This window comes from Salvelinus sp. IW2-2015, linkage group LG26 (genome assembly GCF_002910315.2).
Source record: "Salvelinus sp. IW2-2015 linkage group LG26, ASM291031v2, whole genome shotgun sequence".
Classification (NCBI taxonomy): domain Eukaryota; kingdom Metazoa; phylum Chordata; class Actinopteri; order Salmoniformes; family Salmonidae; genus Salvelinus; species Salvelinus sp. IW2-2015.
In genome coordinates this window covers 26032085-26046226 of record NC_036866.1, presented here as the reverse complement: position 1 = coordinate 26046226, position 14142 = coordinate 26032085, and the positions used below count along the sequence as shown (strand labels likewise).

General features: G+C 40.9%; 1 protein-coding gene across 2 annotated transcripts; it reads left to right on the top strand.

Moving 5' to 3' along the window:
- The first annotated feature begins 356 nt into the window (after window positions 1-356).
- On the top strand, window positions 357-8802 carry LOC111952609 (E3 ubiquitin/ISG15 ligase TRIM25). Of its 2 annotated transcripts, XM_023971458.1 has the most exons (6): window positions 357-1008; window positions 1253-1339; window positions 3188-3421; window positions 3954-4113; window positions 7085-7144; window positions 7289-8802. In XM_023971458.1, exons 1-6 carry the CDS (start codon window positions 403-405, stop codon window positions 7855-7857), a joined length of 1716 nt encoding a protein of 571 aa, XP_023827226.1. In that variant the 5' UTR covers window positions 357-402; the 3' UTR covers window positions 7858-8802. The 2 variants fall into 2 exon arrangements, 1 of the variants encoding a protein (XP_023827226.1); XR_002875758.2 differs by lacking the exons at window positions 7085-7144; window positions 7289-8802 and adding an exon at window positions 3602-3826 and having other exon boundaries at window positions 3954-4040.
- The last annotated feature ends 5340 nt before the right edge of the window (window positions 8803-14142 follow it).

The following is a 14142-nucleotide window of genomic DNA, read 5'->3' as shown; positions in this document are numbered from 1 at the left end:
AAGTTAAGCAATTTAAAGGCAATGCTACCAAATACTAATTGAGTGTATGTAAACTTCTCACCCACTGGGAATGTGATGAAAGAAATAAAAGCTGAAATAAATAATTCTCTCTACTATTATTCTGACATTTCACATTCTTAAAATAAAGTGGTGATCCTAACTGACCTAAAACAKGGAAATTTTACTAGGATTAAATGTCAGGAGTTGTGAAACACTGCGTTTAAATGTATTTGGCTAAGGTGTATGTAAACTTCAGACTTCAACTGTATGTCCTCTGCTGGCCATACCTGGTATCTGAGATGTGAGTTCACAGATCCAGGAAGTGAAATGTTATAGGTCCGTGAAAGCCACTCCTACTCTGCAAGCAAGAAACAAAACGTATCTCTGAAGCTCAGTCTTTTTATGTGTTTCAAAATGGCAGAAGCCATGGACTTGATCAGTTGTTCGATCTGTTTGGAGATACTAAAAGATCCAGTGACTATTCCCTGTGGACACAGCTACTGTATTGGCTGTATTAAAGGCTACTGGGATCAGGAAGATCAGAAGCTTGTCTGCAGCTGCTCCCAGTGCAGACAGGCCTTCAACCCAAGGCCTTTTCTGAACAGAAACACAGTTATGGCTGAAATGGTGAAAACACTGACAGAAAAAAATACGAAAAAGAAGACAAAACTCCAAGCTGCTCCTCCTGCTCACTGTTATGCTGGACCTGGAGATGTTGAGTGTGACGTCTGCACTGGGAGAAAATTAAAAGCTGTCAAGAGCTGTCTGGTGTGTCTGGCCTCTTACTGTGAGACACACCTCCAGCCTCACAATGAATCTCCTGCCTTTAAGAAGCACAAACTGGTCAAAGCCTCCACACAACTACAGGAGAAGATCTGCTCTCATCATGACAAACTACTGGAGGTTTACTGCCGGACAGATCAGCAATGTATCTGTTATCTGTGTATGTTGGATAAACATAAAGGCCATGATACAGTCTCTGCTGCAGCCGAAATAGCTGAAAAACAAGTAAGAACCTTAATATGCTTGCTTAAATATTAAGAATTACAAAATTAAACAACGAATGGTCCCTATGTACCATATTTGCATCTGAACAAGGACGAATTTCATGTATGAACTTGCAAAACAGGAAAACATACACAGAACACTACATAACCCTTTTCCTTCATAAGACATGGACATGCCATAAAGTCTGACTATCATTCATTAGAACAGAAAWATTATGAATAAAATTACATTTGTTTCTCTACAGAGGCAGTTGGGGGAGAAATCTAAGCAGAGAATCAAGGAGAGGGAGAAGGAGATGCTGGAGGTGAGACAGGCAGTGAAGTCATTCAAGGTGAGTTTTGACCATTTGTGACCAACCGCCTCGATTCGGTCTTATGTAGCAAAACATTTTTTGTACTAACATTTGAAATTGTGTTCTTTACATTGGATAAAAGTAGAGACACAGAGCTAGAAAATGGTATATCATACCCTGCAGTTAACAAACAATGGGAAAGTAATTCTGCTTTGAAAGTTGATTAACTTGTAACCCCACTTTTGAGAAAATGTCCTTTGAATGTTTTGGTACACCTACATGAGAGCTCTTCTTTGTCTACACCCATTCAGCATCGTTCACACCCTCTTAAGCATTAGCCCCACCCATCTCTTTAAGGATTCACATGTGAATCCATGTGGTAAACACACGCTAAAATCTAAGTTTATTTGTCACATAGGATGCATAGGATACAGGTGTAAACAGTACAGTGAAGTGGTTAGTTGCATAGTAGCAATATCAAAAACATAAAGTATCCAGATAAAATATTTTATCATTAGTACATGATGCTTACCTGACACACTTGTCTAAATTTATTGGTCATGTGAAGGAAATGCTATAACCCCCCCACGGCCACATCTACTAAGTGGATGGGTCACTATTGTCTAGAAATGTACACATATTCATGAAATATAGTGGTTGGCCGTATTCACCCCCAGACACACCTGGCTAATTTGATGGGTCATGTAATAATCAGGGTCTTTTGTTTAGACATGTAGCTAGCTAGCTACCTAAACAATGAACTAGAATAATCCCAATTTATACTACTAGCAATACAAACATTGTCATAGATGTAGTATGAATCTGCAGGTAGCTAAAGCTAACAAACTAGGTTCAGTGTTAGCTAGCTAACATTAGGCTATAACTAGCAATGCAAATGGATTTTCTGATTCAAATAATATTACCTCACAGATCATACACGTAACGTTAGCAACGTTTGCTACCTAACTAACAGTACATTTTAACTTGCAATAAAAATGGCTTTCTGACCAAATTAGAAACATATCTGAAAATGTAGCAAGACTCTTACCCATATACATGGRTGATCGCTTCATGGCAGTCTGGAACCATTTAACTCCGTTTTGTTTGTACCTAGCGTTACATCTTGTTTGGACAGCGTTGTGTCAAGTCACTCCGGTTCACACTGACCGTGGCCTGTGCAGAAATTAACCCATCACTTTTTCCAACTGATCTGTCGATAGTGCCTGCTAAATTCAGGGCATCAATGTTGTTGAGAAAAGTACTTCTCGATGGCTAATGTTATATGTTTTAAAAACAGCACGGTAGAAAGGACTGTCAACACATATTGAGCAGCTCACGTTATAAACAGATGCGTGCTACATGGCAGACCAATCCAAACTCATCTCCCGGCATTTCCAGCCCATCCATTATCTCAGCCAATCATGGCTAGCGGGAAGGTTCCTGTCTTTTTCTGTGGCAAAACTAATTAGGCTTGTAATTTAACAATTGTATTCGTATTTTTGGATGGAATACAAGTTTGTTATTAAGGCAAATGAAAGTTCACATGTTCCAGTAGGCATTTCTGCCAAAAAACGCATTTTGATAAAAAATAAATGTTTACGTTCGAATGCCGCTCCTGTGAAGTAGTGATGTGCGACATGCTCCTAGTTTCCTGAAACAAGTCACATTTACATGCTTTCACTTAGCAGATAGAAAGGACTAAGTGACTTACTATTCTTAAACTAAAGTCCAGCAAAACTAGAGCCAATTAGGAACCCATGGAGGGCCACATTCCCATCCCACTGAGCCTCACTGTGGGGAACAGGCTGTCTGGAGTTCTGGTGAGAGCTGAGTGAATGGGCTGATTAAAATGCCCCCCACCTCTCCTCTCTCTGTGTGTCCTAACAGCGCTCTACACAGGCAGCAGTTCAGAGTAGTGAGAAGATCTTTACTGAACTGATCCGCATCATTGAGGGAAGGCGCACTGAGGTGAAGGAGCTTATCAGAGCCCAGGAGAAGGCTAATGTGAGTCGGGCTGAAGGACTCCTGAAGCAGCTGGAGCAGGAGGTGGCTGAGCTGAAGAGGAGAGAGGCTGAGCTGGAGCAGCTTTCACACACAGAGGATCACATCCATTTCCTCCAGGTGACATCACTGTCCACTCTGTCCATTGCAGCAGGTGTCGCTCCTAAAGGGAAATCTTTAATTAAATTATTTGAATCTATAAATTGTGCCTTCCTGTATTATACTTATGCTAAAATGTTTATTCTGTTCTACTGAGCCATTAACTTTATGTTCGTATTCTTATATTTTCTTATTTCTTAGAACACCCCCGCAGACCCCACAAGGCGGGGGGCATACACAACGAAAAACATAGCACCAGATAGCATATGAACATGTCATAAGCATTTATTTATTTTATGACTGGAAATTGGCTTTAAAACTGCAAAAAAAAAGTTCTCAGCCTCATGGCAAAATGTGTTGAATAGCAGGAAATTAGTTTTAAAACAGCAGTTTATTGGAGGTGGGAAAACGGCGCTAAGCCTGCAAGTAAGCATTTTGTTGGATGGTGTATACCATGTGTATACTATACATACGACTAAATAAAATACAACTTTAAACTAATTTGTGTTTCTCAATAATCATATTTTCCTTTTTTCCTGGTCTTTGAATCTAGAGTTTCCAGTCTCTCTGTGTCCCTCCTGGATCTGAGGCCTTACCCAGCATCACTATCAACCATCACGTCTCCTTTGAGGATGTTATGAAATCTGTCTCTGAGCTGAGAAACCGACTTGAAGATATCTGCGCTGGGGAGATAATTAAGATGTCTGTACAAAGTAAGGACACATCTTCTTAGACCACATTAAAATATGGGATTCAATCAATTGCTGATGGTTACGTTCCAGATAGGGCATTTGATTTGCACTGCAGTGTGTCCTAAATGGATGGAGTTGACTCTTAATTTAGAATCTGGTAGTGCCATGGGAAGTTAAGCCCTGGAATTTTGCTTAAATTCATTTAAAAAAGTTAGCTTATAACAGTGAGGTCTTGTGGCATATTTTGGTTAAACTATCCCCAATTCAACGGAATTGCAACCCTCTGCATGCACTGTGCACTCTTCCATCACATGTACAGCTGATTCTCAAGATCTTGCACACTAATGAGATGCTGTTAAGTTACGTTTTGATTACAATACTGGGTGGGGTGAATATATTTTATATGACATACATGATTTTTTGTTAACTAGTAAATAGTAGCCTACAGCAAAGTGGGTTTAAATAATTTCTAACTTGATAACAATTTCTGCTAGTTAGTTTTTGCTACCATGTGGGTTTTTGCTTGCTTGAGCCTTTTAAACTGAGGAATGTTAATTCACCTGTTTCCATACATGTTTCATTTTAAAACATGTATCTTACAAAGGAGTTGTTTAATCTAACTGCTTAACTATTTATCTGTACATCGAATTGTATTTTGTTGTTTTAACAACAAAAAAATCTAATCTTTCCAGGAAAATGCCATGGGCACTATCTGAGGTGTGGAGACATTTCACTGCAACTAATGTAGAAGGAAAAGCTGTATACATTTGCAGATACTGTGCCAAATCATATGTGAAGAATGCAACAAAGATGCAGAATCATCTGGCCAAGTGCATAAAGTCCCCTCAGCGCTCACAACAAGCAACCTCTGACAAAAGTCCCTCGAATAGAAGTAGAGGTGAACATTATGAATCAGAAACCTTATCAATAGCAACAACTCATGGTCCTCCTGGAATCAGAAGTTTTTTTTGACTCAATGGAGGAACGTAGTCAGAGAAATGCTGATGAATGTCTTGCTCGAGCTGTGTATGCAACTGATTCACCTCTGATGCTCACAGGCAATGTGTATTGGAAGAGATTTCTGAATGTTCTTCGCCCAGCATACACCCCTCCAACCAGACATGCTCTATCTACTCATTTGCTGGATGCAGAGTTTAAGTGAAGGTCAAGCAAATCATAGAGAAAGCATACTGTATTGCAATCATCTCTGATGGGTGGTCGAATGTTCGTGGGCAAGGAATAATTAACTACATCATCTCCACCCCTCAACCAGTATTCTACAATAGCACAGACACAAGGGACAACAGACACACCGGTCTCTACATTGCAGATGAGCTGAAGGCAGTCATTAATGACCTTGGACCACAGAAGGTATTTGCACTGGTGACAGACAATGCTGCAAACATGAAGGCTGCTTGGTCTAAAGTGGAGGAGTCCTACCCTCACATCTCACCCATTGGCTTTACTGCTCATGCATTGAATCTGCTCCTCAAGGACATCATGGCACTGAAAACAATGGATACACTCTACAAGAGAGCCAATTAAATGGTTAGGTATGTGAAGGTTCACAAGTTATAGCAGCAATCTACCTCACCAAGCAAAGTGAGAAGAATAAGAGCACCACATTGAAGCTGCCCAGCAACACCCGTTGGGGTGGTGTTGTCATCATGTTTGACAGTCTCCTGGAGGGGAAGGAGTCTCTCCAAGAAATGGCCATATCACAGTCTGCCGATATGGACAGCCCCATCAAGAGGATCCTCCTGGATGATGTATTTTGGGAGAGAGTGGTAAGCAGCYTGAAACTCCTGAAACTTTTAGCAGTAGCCATTGCACGGATTGAGGGAGACAATGCCATCCTGTCTGATGTTCAGACTCTGCTTGCAGATGTAAGAGAATAAATCCGTACTGCCCTGCCCACTTCGCTGTTGCTCCAAGCAGAGGAAACTGCAGTTCTGAAATGCATCAAAAAGCGTGAAGACTTCTGCCTGAAGCCCATACACGCCACAGCGTACATCTTGGATGCTGGCAAAAGCATCCTGTCTGGTGCAGAGATCAACAAGGCTTATTGTGTCATCACTACCATGTCTCGCCACCTTGGCCTAGATGAGGGCAAGATTTTTGGCAGTCTGGCGAAGTACACTTCCAAGCAAGGGCTTTGGGATGGAGATGCAATATGACAGTCGTGCCAACATATCTCATCAGCCACCTGATGGAAGGGACTTTGTGGATCTGAGGCTCTTCCCCCTGTTGCCTCCATCATCCTCCAAATCCCACCAACATCAGCCACCTCAGAGTGCAACTGGTCCTTGTTTGGGAACACACACACCAAAGCACGCAACAGGCTGACCAATACAAGGGTTGAAAATTGGTGGCCATCCGGGCAGATTTGAGGCTTTTTGAGCCTGACAACGAGCCATCCTCAACAAGGTTGGAAAGTGATAGTGAAGATGAGGCCTCAGAGTTTGATGTTCAAGAGGTGGACATTGAGGAGGTCCAGGGAGAAGACATGGAAGCCTGAGAGGAAGACAACCAAAGCTTTAGTTTCTAGACTATCATTTTACAGATRTATGTTGAAAACGTTTTTGGGAGATGCGATGGATCATTGGGGTCATTCAAAATTCCCTTTCTATTGTTGTTCAGTGAAAACATCCCATGTGAAGAGTCATTCAATTAAAGTTGTCACCTCATTTAATTAAAGTTCAATTCGTAACTAAATACTTTTTAAAATTTCTATTGGAAGGATTTAATAATTTGCAATTATGTCTACTTATGATAAGGTAAAATGTTTCTGTCTCTGTTTCCATATGATATAGTAAATAAAACATCTACATTTAAATGGTATTAATATTCATTTGCTTATATTCCGTTAATTCCCATATATTCCCGTTAATTCCCACGGAAAGTTTCCACCTCTGAATATTCCTCAATGTGCAACCCTATGCGTGATCAGTCTGGATGGACCAGTCATGTTTGATTCTCTCTGTTTTCATAGTGTCAGGACTTCACATTGTCCCACCTCCTGGGCCCAGGACCAGAGAAGAGTTCTTGAAATGTGAGTTAAACACACACACACACACACACACACACACACACACACACACACACACACACACAAAAACATACTTTTTTTATTCAACAATACCCACTGACATCTTGAGTTCATCTTCACCACAGCTTTTCTCTCATATATTCACAGATTATTGCCAGCTGACTTTGGATCCCAACACACCAACTCAACGTTTGTATCTGTCTGAAGAGAACACAAAGGTGGCATACAGTCGTGAGCGCCAGATCATACGTCCTCACAATCCAGAAAGATTTCAGATGTGGCACCAGGTGCTGTGTAAAGAGGGTCTGTCTGGAGCCTGCTACTGGGAGGTAGAGTGGAGTGGGATCATGGTTACTATAGCAGTCTCATATAAAGGGATCAAGAGGCACGGTGGAACAGAGTGTTGGTTTGGGAACAATGATAAGTCCTGGTGTTTGGTATGTTATTCAGATAGCTGCTCTATCAGGCACAATATGGCACCATTTGAGTCACATTTGGTATTTAATAAGGACTTTACAGAAGAGATTAAAATCCCTGTCGCACCCTCCTCCAGAGTAGGAGTGTACCTGGACCACAGTGCAGGAACTCTGTCCTTCTACAGCGTCTCTGACACAATGACCCTCCTCCACAAAGTCCAGACCACATTTACTGAACCCCTTTATCCTGGTTTCTATTGTAATTGTGATTCATCTGTGAAGATAATTCCTTTGCCTTAACACTACATGTGTCCAATCTTCACATACCAAAACAATCATCATAATTTATTGTAAATCTGATACATTAAAAAAGGACACTAAAGAAATTACAGAAATAAGTGTTGTCATCAAGAATCAAATTTGATAACTCATTTTTATGTAAATGTAAAACTTTAAAAGGAAAATGACAATGAGTAAAATTTTCTGATCTGAAATGCAAAAAGCAACGGTGTTACTTACAGTAACAGCATGATGTATCTCCACTTGAGATGAGATGGTGGAGATCATTTATGCAGATCTAAAGTAAAGTCAACAATGCACGGAATTAAATTATGTATTGTGTTGTTGAATTTTGTAGATTATTAACGGTTTGAAATGTTATGACTTTTTGGTATACTCCCTTGTAACCTTTGAGGGCTGGTTAGTGGACAGAAAGATTAGTGGACAGAAAGGGTAGTCACCTTTTAGAGAAGAACAAATTGCTTTATCAAACCAGGAGAGGACAGCAGGGAGGCAGAAAGCTGATCCTTTCCTCCAATGTGCTTTGAGAGGAATTTAGAAAACCAGGATAGAGGAAGCAAGGGTATGACAGCTAGTAACATTTTCAGACACATCCATTGCGTCTAATCTCTTTATTTTTCAAGCAGCAAACAAACTTGATTTTATGAGGCAAATCATGCTGGATTTGTTTTGCTGGATCTCTCTCTCTTTCTGAAAGCTGCCTATTTCTGTCTCTCGCTCAGTGCTCTCCAGCTTTTTAATTATTTTAACTAAACCCCCACCAGTGCTTAGGCTTTGATTGCAAAGCTTTATATTTGACTAAATWAAAAAAAGTGGTGGAAACACTGTCTAGGCAAGAATATATTTTAAGTAGAAACACGCAGAATGGCGTGTGTGTAAAGCTCTCATTGAGCAATCTCCACCAGGAGATTGAACTGCACAGCAAATAAAAAATCCTCAATCTTGTACGTTTTTCCTTCTGGTTCCAAACCGTTGCTGATTTTCAGTTTAATGTTCTGATGCTGTAGTTCTTCACCAGGAGAGCAGGAGAGCAACACAGCAGACTCATCTCAACATTACACCACTTTTGACATCAGAACAACTTTTTTGAATGAACTATCCCTATTAGTGTTTTCTATTTTTACTAATGATCTACCACTAGCCTTAAACCAGGCCTGTGTATGCTGAAGATTCAACCTCATACACGTCAGCGGCCACAGCTAGTGAAATCACTGCAACTCTCTAAACAAAGAGTTGCAGTCAGTTTCAAAATGGGTGGCTAGTAATGAACTTGTCCAGAATATATTGAAGACTAAGAGCATAGTATTTGGTACAAATCACTCCATAAATGTTAAACCTCAGCTGAATCTGGTAATGAATGATGGCTGTTGAGCAAGTTGAGCAGACTTAACATGTTGGACTGTAAATTGTCATAGTCAAGGCATATTGATTCAATTGTTGTAAAGATGGTGAGAGGTCTGTCTGTGATAAAGAGATGCTCAGCGTTCTTAACACCACACTCGACCAAACAAGTCCTGTAGGCTCCCGTTTTATTTTTTACTTCTGCCCCGAATATATGGTCAGGTCTTGCAATGAAAAACCTTGGAAAGCTGCAGCTGGTCCAGAACAGAGCTGTGTGTCTTGCCCTTCACTGTAATCAGAGGGCTAATGTCAACAATATGACTTTCAAACTCTCTTGGCTCGAAGTAAAGAAGAGATTGACTAAATTAAAACACTTCTCATTTTTTTTAAATATTAATGTGTTAAAAGTTCCAAACGGTCTATTCATTCAGCTAACATACAGCTCTGACAGACATACATTTGAAGTCGTAAGTTTACATACACCTTAGCCAAATACATTTAAACTCAGTTTTTCACAATTCCTGACATTTAATTCCAGTAAAAATTCCCTGTCTTAGGTCAGTTAGGATCACCACTTTATTTTAAGAATGTGAAATGTCAGAATAATTGTAGAGAGAATGATTTATTTCAGCTTTTATTTCTTTCATCACATTCCAAGTGGGTCAGAAGTTTACATACACTCAATTAGTATTTGGTAGCATTGCCTTTAAATTGTTTAACTTGGGTTAAACCTTTCGGGTAGCCTTCCACAAGCTTCACACAATAAGTTGGGTGAATTTTGGCCCATTCCTTCTGACAGAGCTGGTGCAACTGGGTCAGGTTTACAGGCCTCCTTGCTCGCACACGCTTTTTCAGTTCTGCCCACAAATTTTATATGGGATTTAGGTCAGGGCTTTTTGATGGCCACTCCAATACCTTGACTTTGTTGTCCTTAAGCCATTTTGCCACAACTTTGGAAGTATGCTTGGGGTTATTGTCCATTTGGAAGACCCATTTGCGACCAAGCTTTAACTTCCTGACTGCTGTCTTGAGATCTTGCTTCAATATATCCACATCATTTTCCTGCCTCATGATGCCATCTATTTTGTGAAGTGCACCAGTCCCTCCTACAGCAAAGCACCCCCACAACATGATGCTGCCACCCCTGTGCTTCATGGTTGGGATGGTGTTCTTCGGCTTGCAAGGCTCCCCCTTTTTCCTCCAAACATAACAATGGTCATTATGGCCACTCCTACTCTGCAAACAAGAAACTAAACGTATCTCTGAAGCTCAGTCTTTTTATGTGTTTCAAAATGGCAGAAGCCATGGACTCGATCAGTTGTTCGATCTGTTTGGAGATACTAAAAGATCCAGTGACTATTCCCTGTGGACACAGCTACTGTATTGGCTGTATTAAAGGCTACTGGGATCAGGAAGATCAGAAGCTTGTCTGCAGCTGCTCCCAGTGCAGACAGGCCTTCAACCCAAGGCCTTTTCTGAACAGAAACACAGTTATGGCTGAAATGGTGAAAACACTGACAGAAAAAAATACGAAAAAGAAGACAAAACTCCAAGCTGCTCCTCCTGCTCACTGTTATGCTGGACCTGGAGATGTTAAGTGTGACGTCTGCACTGATTTTGGAGCAGTGGCTTCTTCCTTGCTGAGCGGCCTTTCAGGATATGTCGATATAGGACTCGTTTTACTGTGGATATAGATACTCTTGTACCTGTTTCCTCCAGCATCTTCACAAGGTCCGTTGCTGTTGTTCTGGGATTGATTTGCACTTTTCGCACCAAAGTACGTTCATCTCTAGGAGACAGAACGTGTCTCCTTCCTGAGCTGTATGACAGCTGCATGGTCCCATGGTGTTTATACTTGCGTACTATTGTTTGTACAGATGAATGTGGTACCTTCAGGCGTTTGGAATTTGCTCCCAAGGATGAACCAGACTTGCAGAGGTCTACAAAAAAATTGAGGTCTTGGCTAATTTCTTTAGATTTTCCCATGATTTCAAGCAAAGAGGCACTGAGTTTGAAGGTAGGTCTTGAAATACATCCACAGGTACACCTCCAATTGACTCAAATTATGTCAATTAGCCTATCATAAGCTTCTAAAGCCATGACATAATTTTCTGGAATTTTCCAAGCTGTTTAAAGGTACAGTCAACTTAGTGTATGTAAACTTCTGACCCACTGGAATTGTGATACAATGAATTATAAGTGAAATAATCTGTCTGTAAACAATTTTTGTAAAAATTACTTGTGTCATGCACGAAGTAGATGTCCTACGCGACTTGCCAAAACTATAGTTTGTTAACAAGAAATGTGTGGAGTGGTTGAAAAACAAGTTTTAATGACTCCAACATAAGTGTATGTAATCTTCCGACWTCAACTGTACTTATCCCTCCAGGCATGCTACCAGGGGTCTATTCACAGTCCCAAAATTCAAATGAAGTTAAAGCAACGCACAGGATTTATAGAGCCATGATCAAATGGAGCTCCCTGCCATCTCAAATCATTAAAGCAAACAGCTAAATTAACTTTTTTTTTTAAAACAGCCCCTCACAACACAACGCCTCTCCACTTACTGACCTAAATAACTTGTAAACCTAAGCATATGTACTGCTGTATGAATGTGGTATAGGGAAAATAAAATGTAAATTGTTGAGGTGGAAGCCACTACGTTTTGAGTGCGAACCCTTTACAACTTTCTGCTTGTCTGGAAACCATTAACTTGAAACTTTAGCGGGAGGAAACTACACGATTCAAGGTTGCTGAGCTCACGTTAGGGGATCATAGCGGGAGTGATACTTCGATGCAACTCCATATGCAAGAGATTACATGTTACCCCAGCATACCCATGTCAGGCAGGAACTGTAGCTATATTCACGCCAGGGGAATTTAGTGAAACAAAGTAGCTATATTCACGTCAGGGGAATTTAGCAAAACATTGTAGCTAATGTCAAGCGGAAGAACAAAGGACACGGATGATTCCTGAAGTTGTGAGATTCTCTCCGGTGTTTGCAGAACAACTGGTGCTGTTAAATTAGAATATCAGGATACCTGCTTATCCTGCTGAAAAAAACAGCATAGACCAGCCTTCGTTGTGTTTTTGCTGGTGACCAGCCTTCGTTGTGTTTTTGCTGGTGACCAGCCTTCGTTGTGTTTTTACTGGTGACCAGCCTTCGCTTTGTTTTTGCTGGTGACCAGCCTTCGTTGTGTTTTTACTGGTGACCAGCCTTCGCTTTGTTTTTGCTGGGTACCAGCCTTCGTTGTGTTTTTACTGGTGACCAGCCTTCGCTTTGTTTTTGCTGGGTACCAGCCTTTATTGTGTTTTTGCTGTTGACCAGCCTTCGTTGTGTTTTTGCTGGTGACCAGCCTTCGCTGTGTTTTGAACACTGGTCACCAGCAAATGCTGGTCACCCACAAAACCAGCACCAATTCACATTTGCTGGCTTGCATACTGATGTCTAATGCCTTTTGGAATCCAGCCGCTGAGTGAGGATATCCAACAATTTGAACTTTTATTGACCCACAATCTGCATTCAGAATAACTGCCAGGGTTAGAAAAATGTGTAAATGAGACTACCAAACCATGGTAGTCGATAATGGTTGCAATAAGTCCAACTAACACACACTGTCTGTCTATTGTTGTGACTTAGATGAAGATATGCAGAAATCCAGGTAATTCCAAAGGGTTCACATACTTTTTCTTGACACTGTACATGTATTTATTTCCTTGTGCTGTACTTGTTTATTAATGTTATGTATTATCACAAATAGAACAATGAGCCAGATGTTTCACCAGATGTATAAATTTGAAGAATCCGGTTGGCATTTCCACTCATCACAAATATGGTGATGAGAGGAAGCCCAGTGGCTGACAGTGGGAGAAGGTGGAGCGAGATGGATTTTGTAGACATTCTGCACATTTTGTCATCCATGAAACATTTGATCTCAATACCGCTTTCTGTTCCCAAAACTAAAAGAGTGGACTAAGTTTGGTTGACTTTACCTTTTGCCAAAGTTTCTAAAAGGTGCATTGTTTAGGAGTGCAAGGGCGAATTCAGTTATTGCACACTTGCACTTCAGAGAGTAGGTGTTCCTTAACGGAAATATGCAAATACATGCTAGAACGTGCCAATAGGATCTCGCTAGGGCGTGCTTGGCTCTGCCCATCTCCTTGCTTATTCTGCTCACTATGATTAATTTGCTCCCATGGGAAATGACAGACAAGAACAATCTTTAATACACTGCTCAAAAAAATAAAGGGAACACTTAAAATGACCTCCAGCAGGCCAGCAGGCCAGACCCCTTGTGAGACCATATGCTGACATGCACATTTGTGGCCTGCTGGAGGTCATTTTGCAGGGCTCTGGCAGTGCTCCTCCTTGCACAAAGGCGGAGGTAGCGGTCCTGCTGCTGGGTTGTTGCCCTCCTACGGCCTCCTCCACGTCTCCTGATGTACTGACCTGTCTATTCCATTTGCACAACAGCATGTGAAATTTATTGTCAATCAGTGTTGCTTCCTAAGTGGACAGTTTGATTTCACAGAAGTGTGATTGACTTGGAGTTACATTGTGTTGTTTAAGTGTTCCCTTAATTTTTTTGAGCAGTGTATTATGTCCTGTTTTATGTTTTGTGTGGACACCAGGAAGAGTAGCTGCCTCTTTAGCAGTAGCTAATGGGATCCTAATCAAATACAAAAAAATCCTTCTTGGAGCCTAGCATGTCAACAAAACCAATGTCTCAAGGATGGAATGTCAATCTCTGCTGGCAAATAATAGCCTATTTTTCTTTCCTCTCTTCCTTTCTTTCTCCCCTCAATTGCTCCTGTATTCCTGTTCTTCTGTGAATCCCTCTAATTTCCTTGTTTCTAATTAAATCATTTGGAAGGAGTCTTCCTGGTACACGACACCAAGTCAAAGACTTCTGACCAGGTTAACCCTAGTTTGAGTAAGGGCC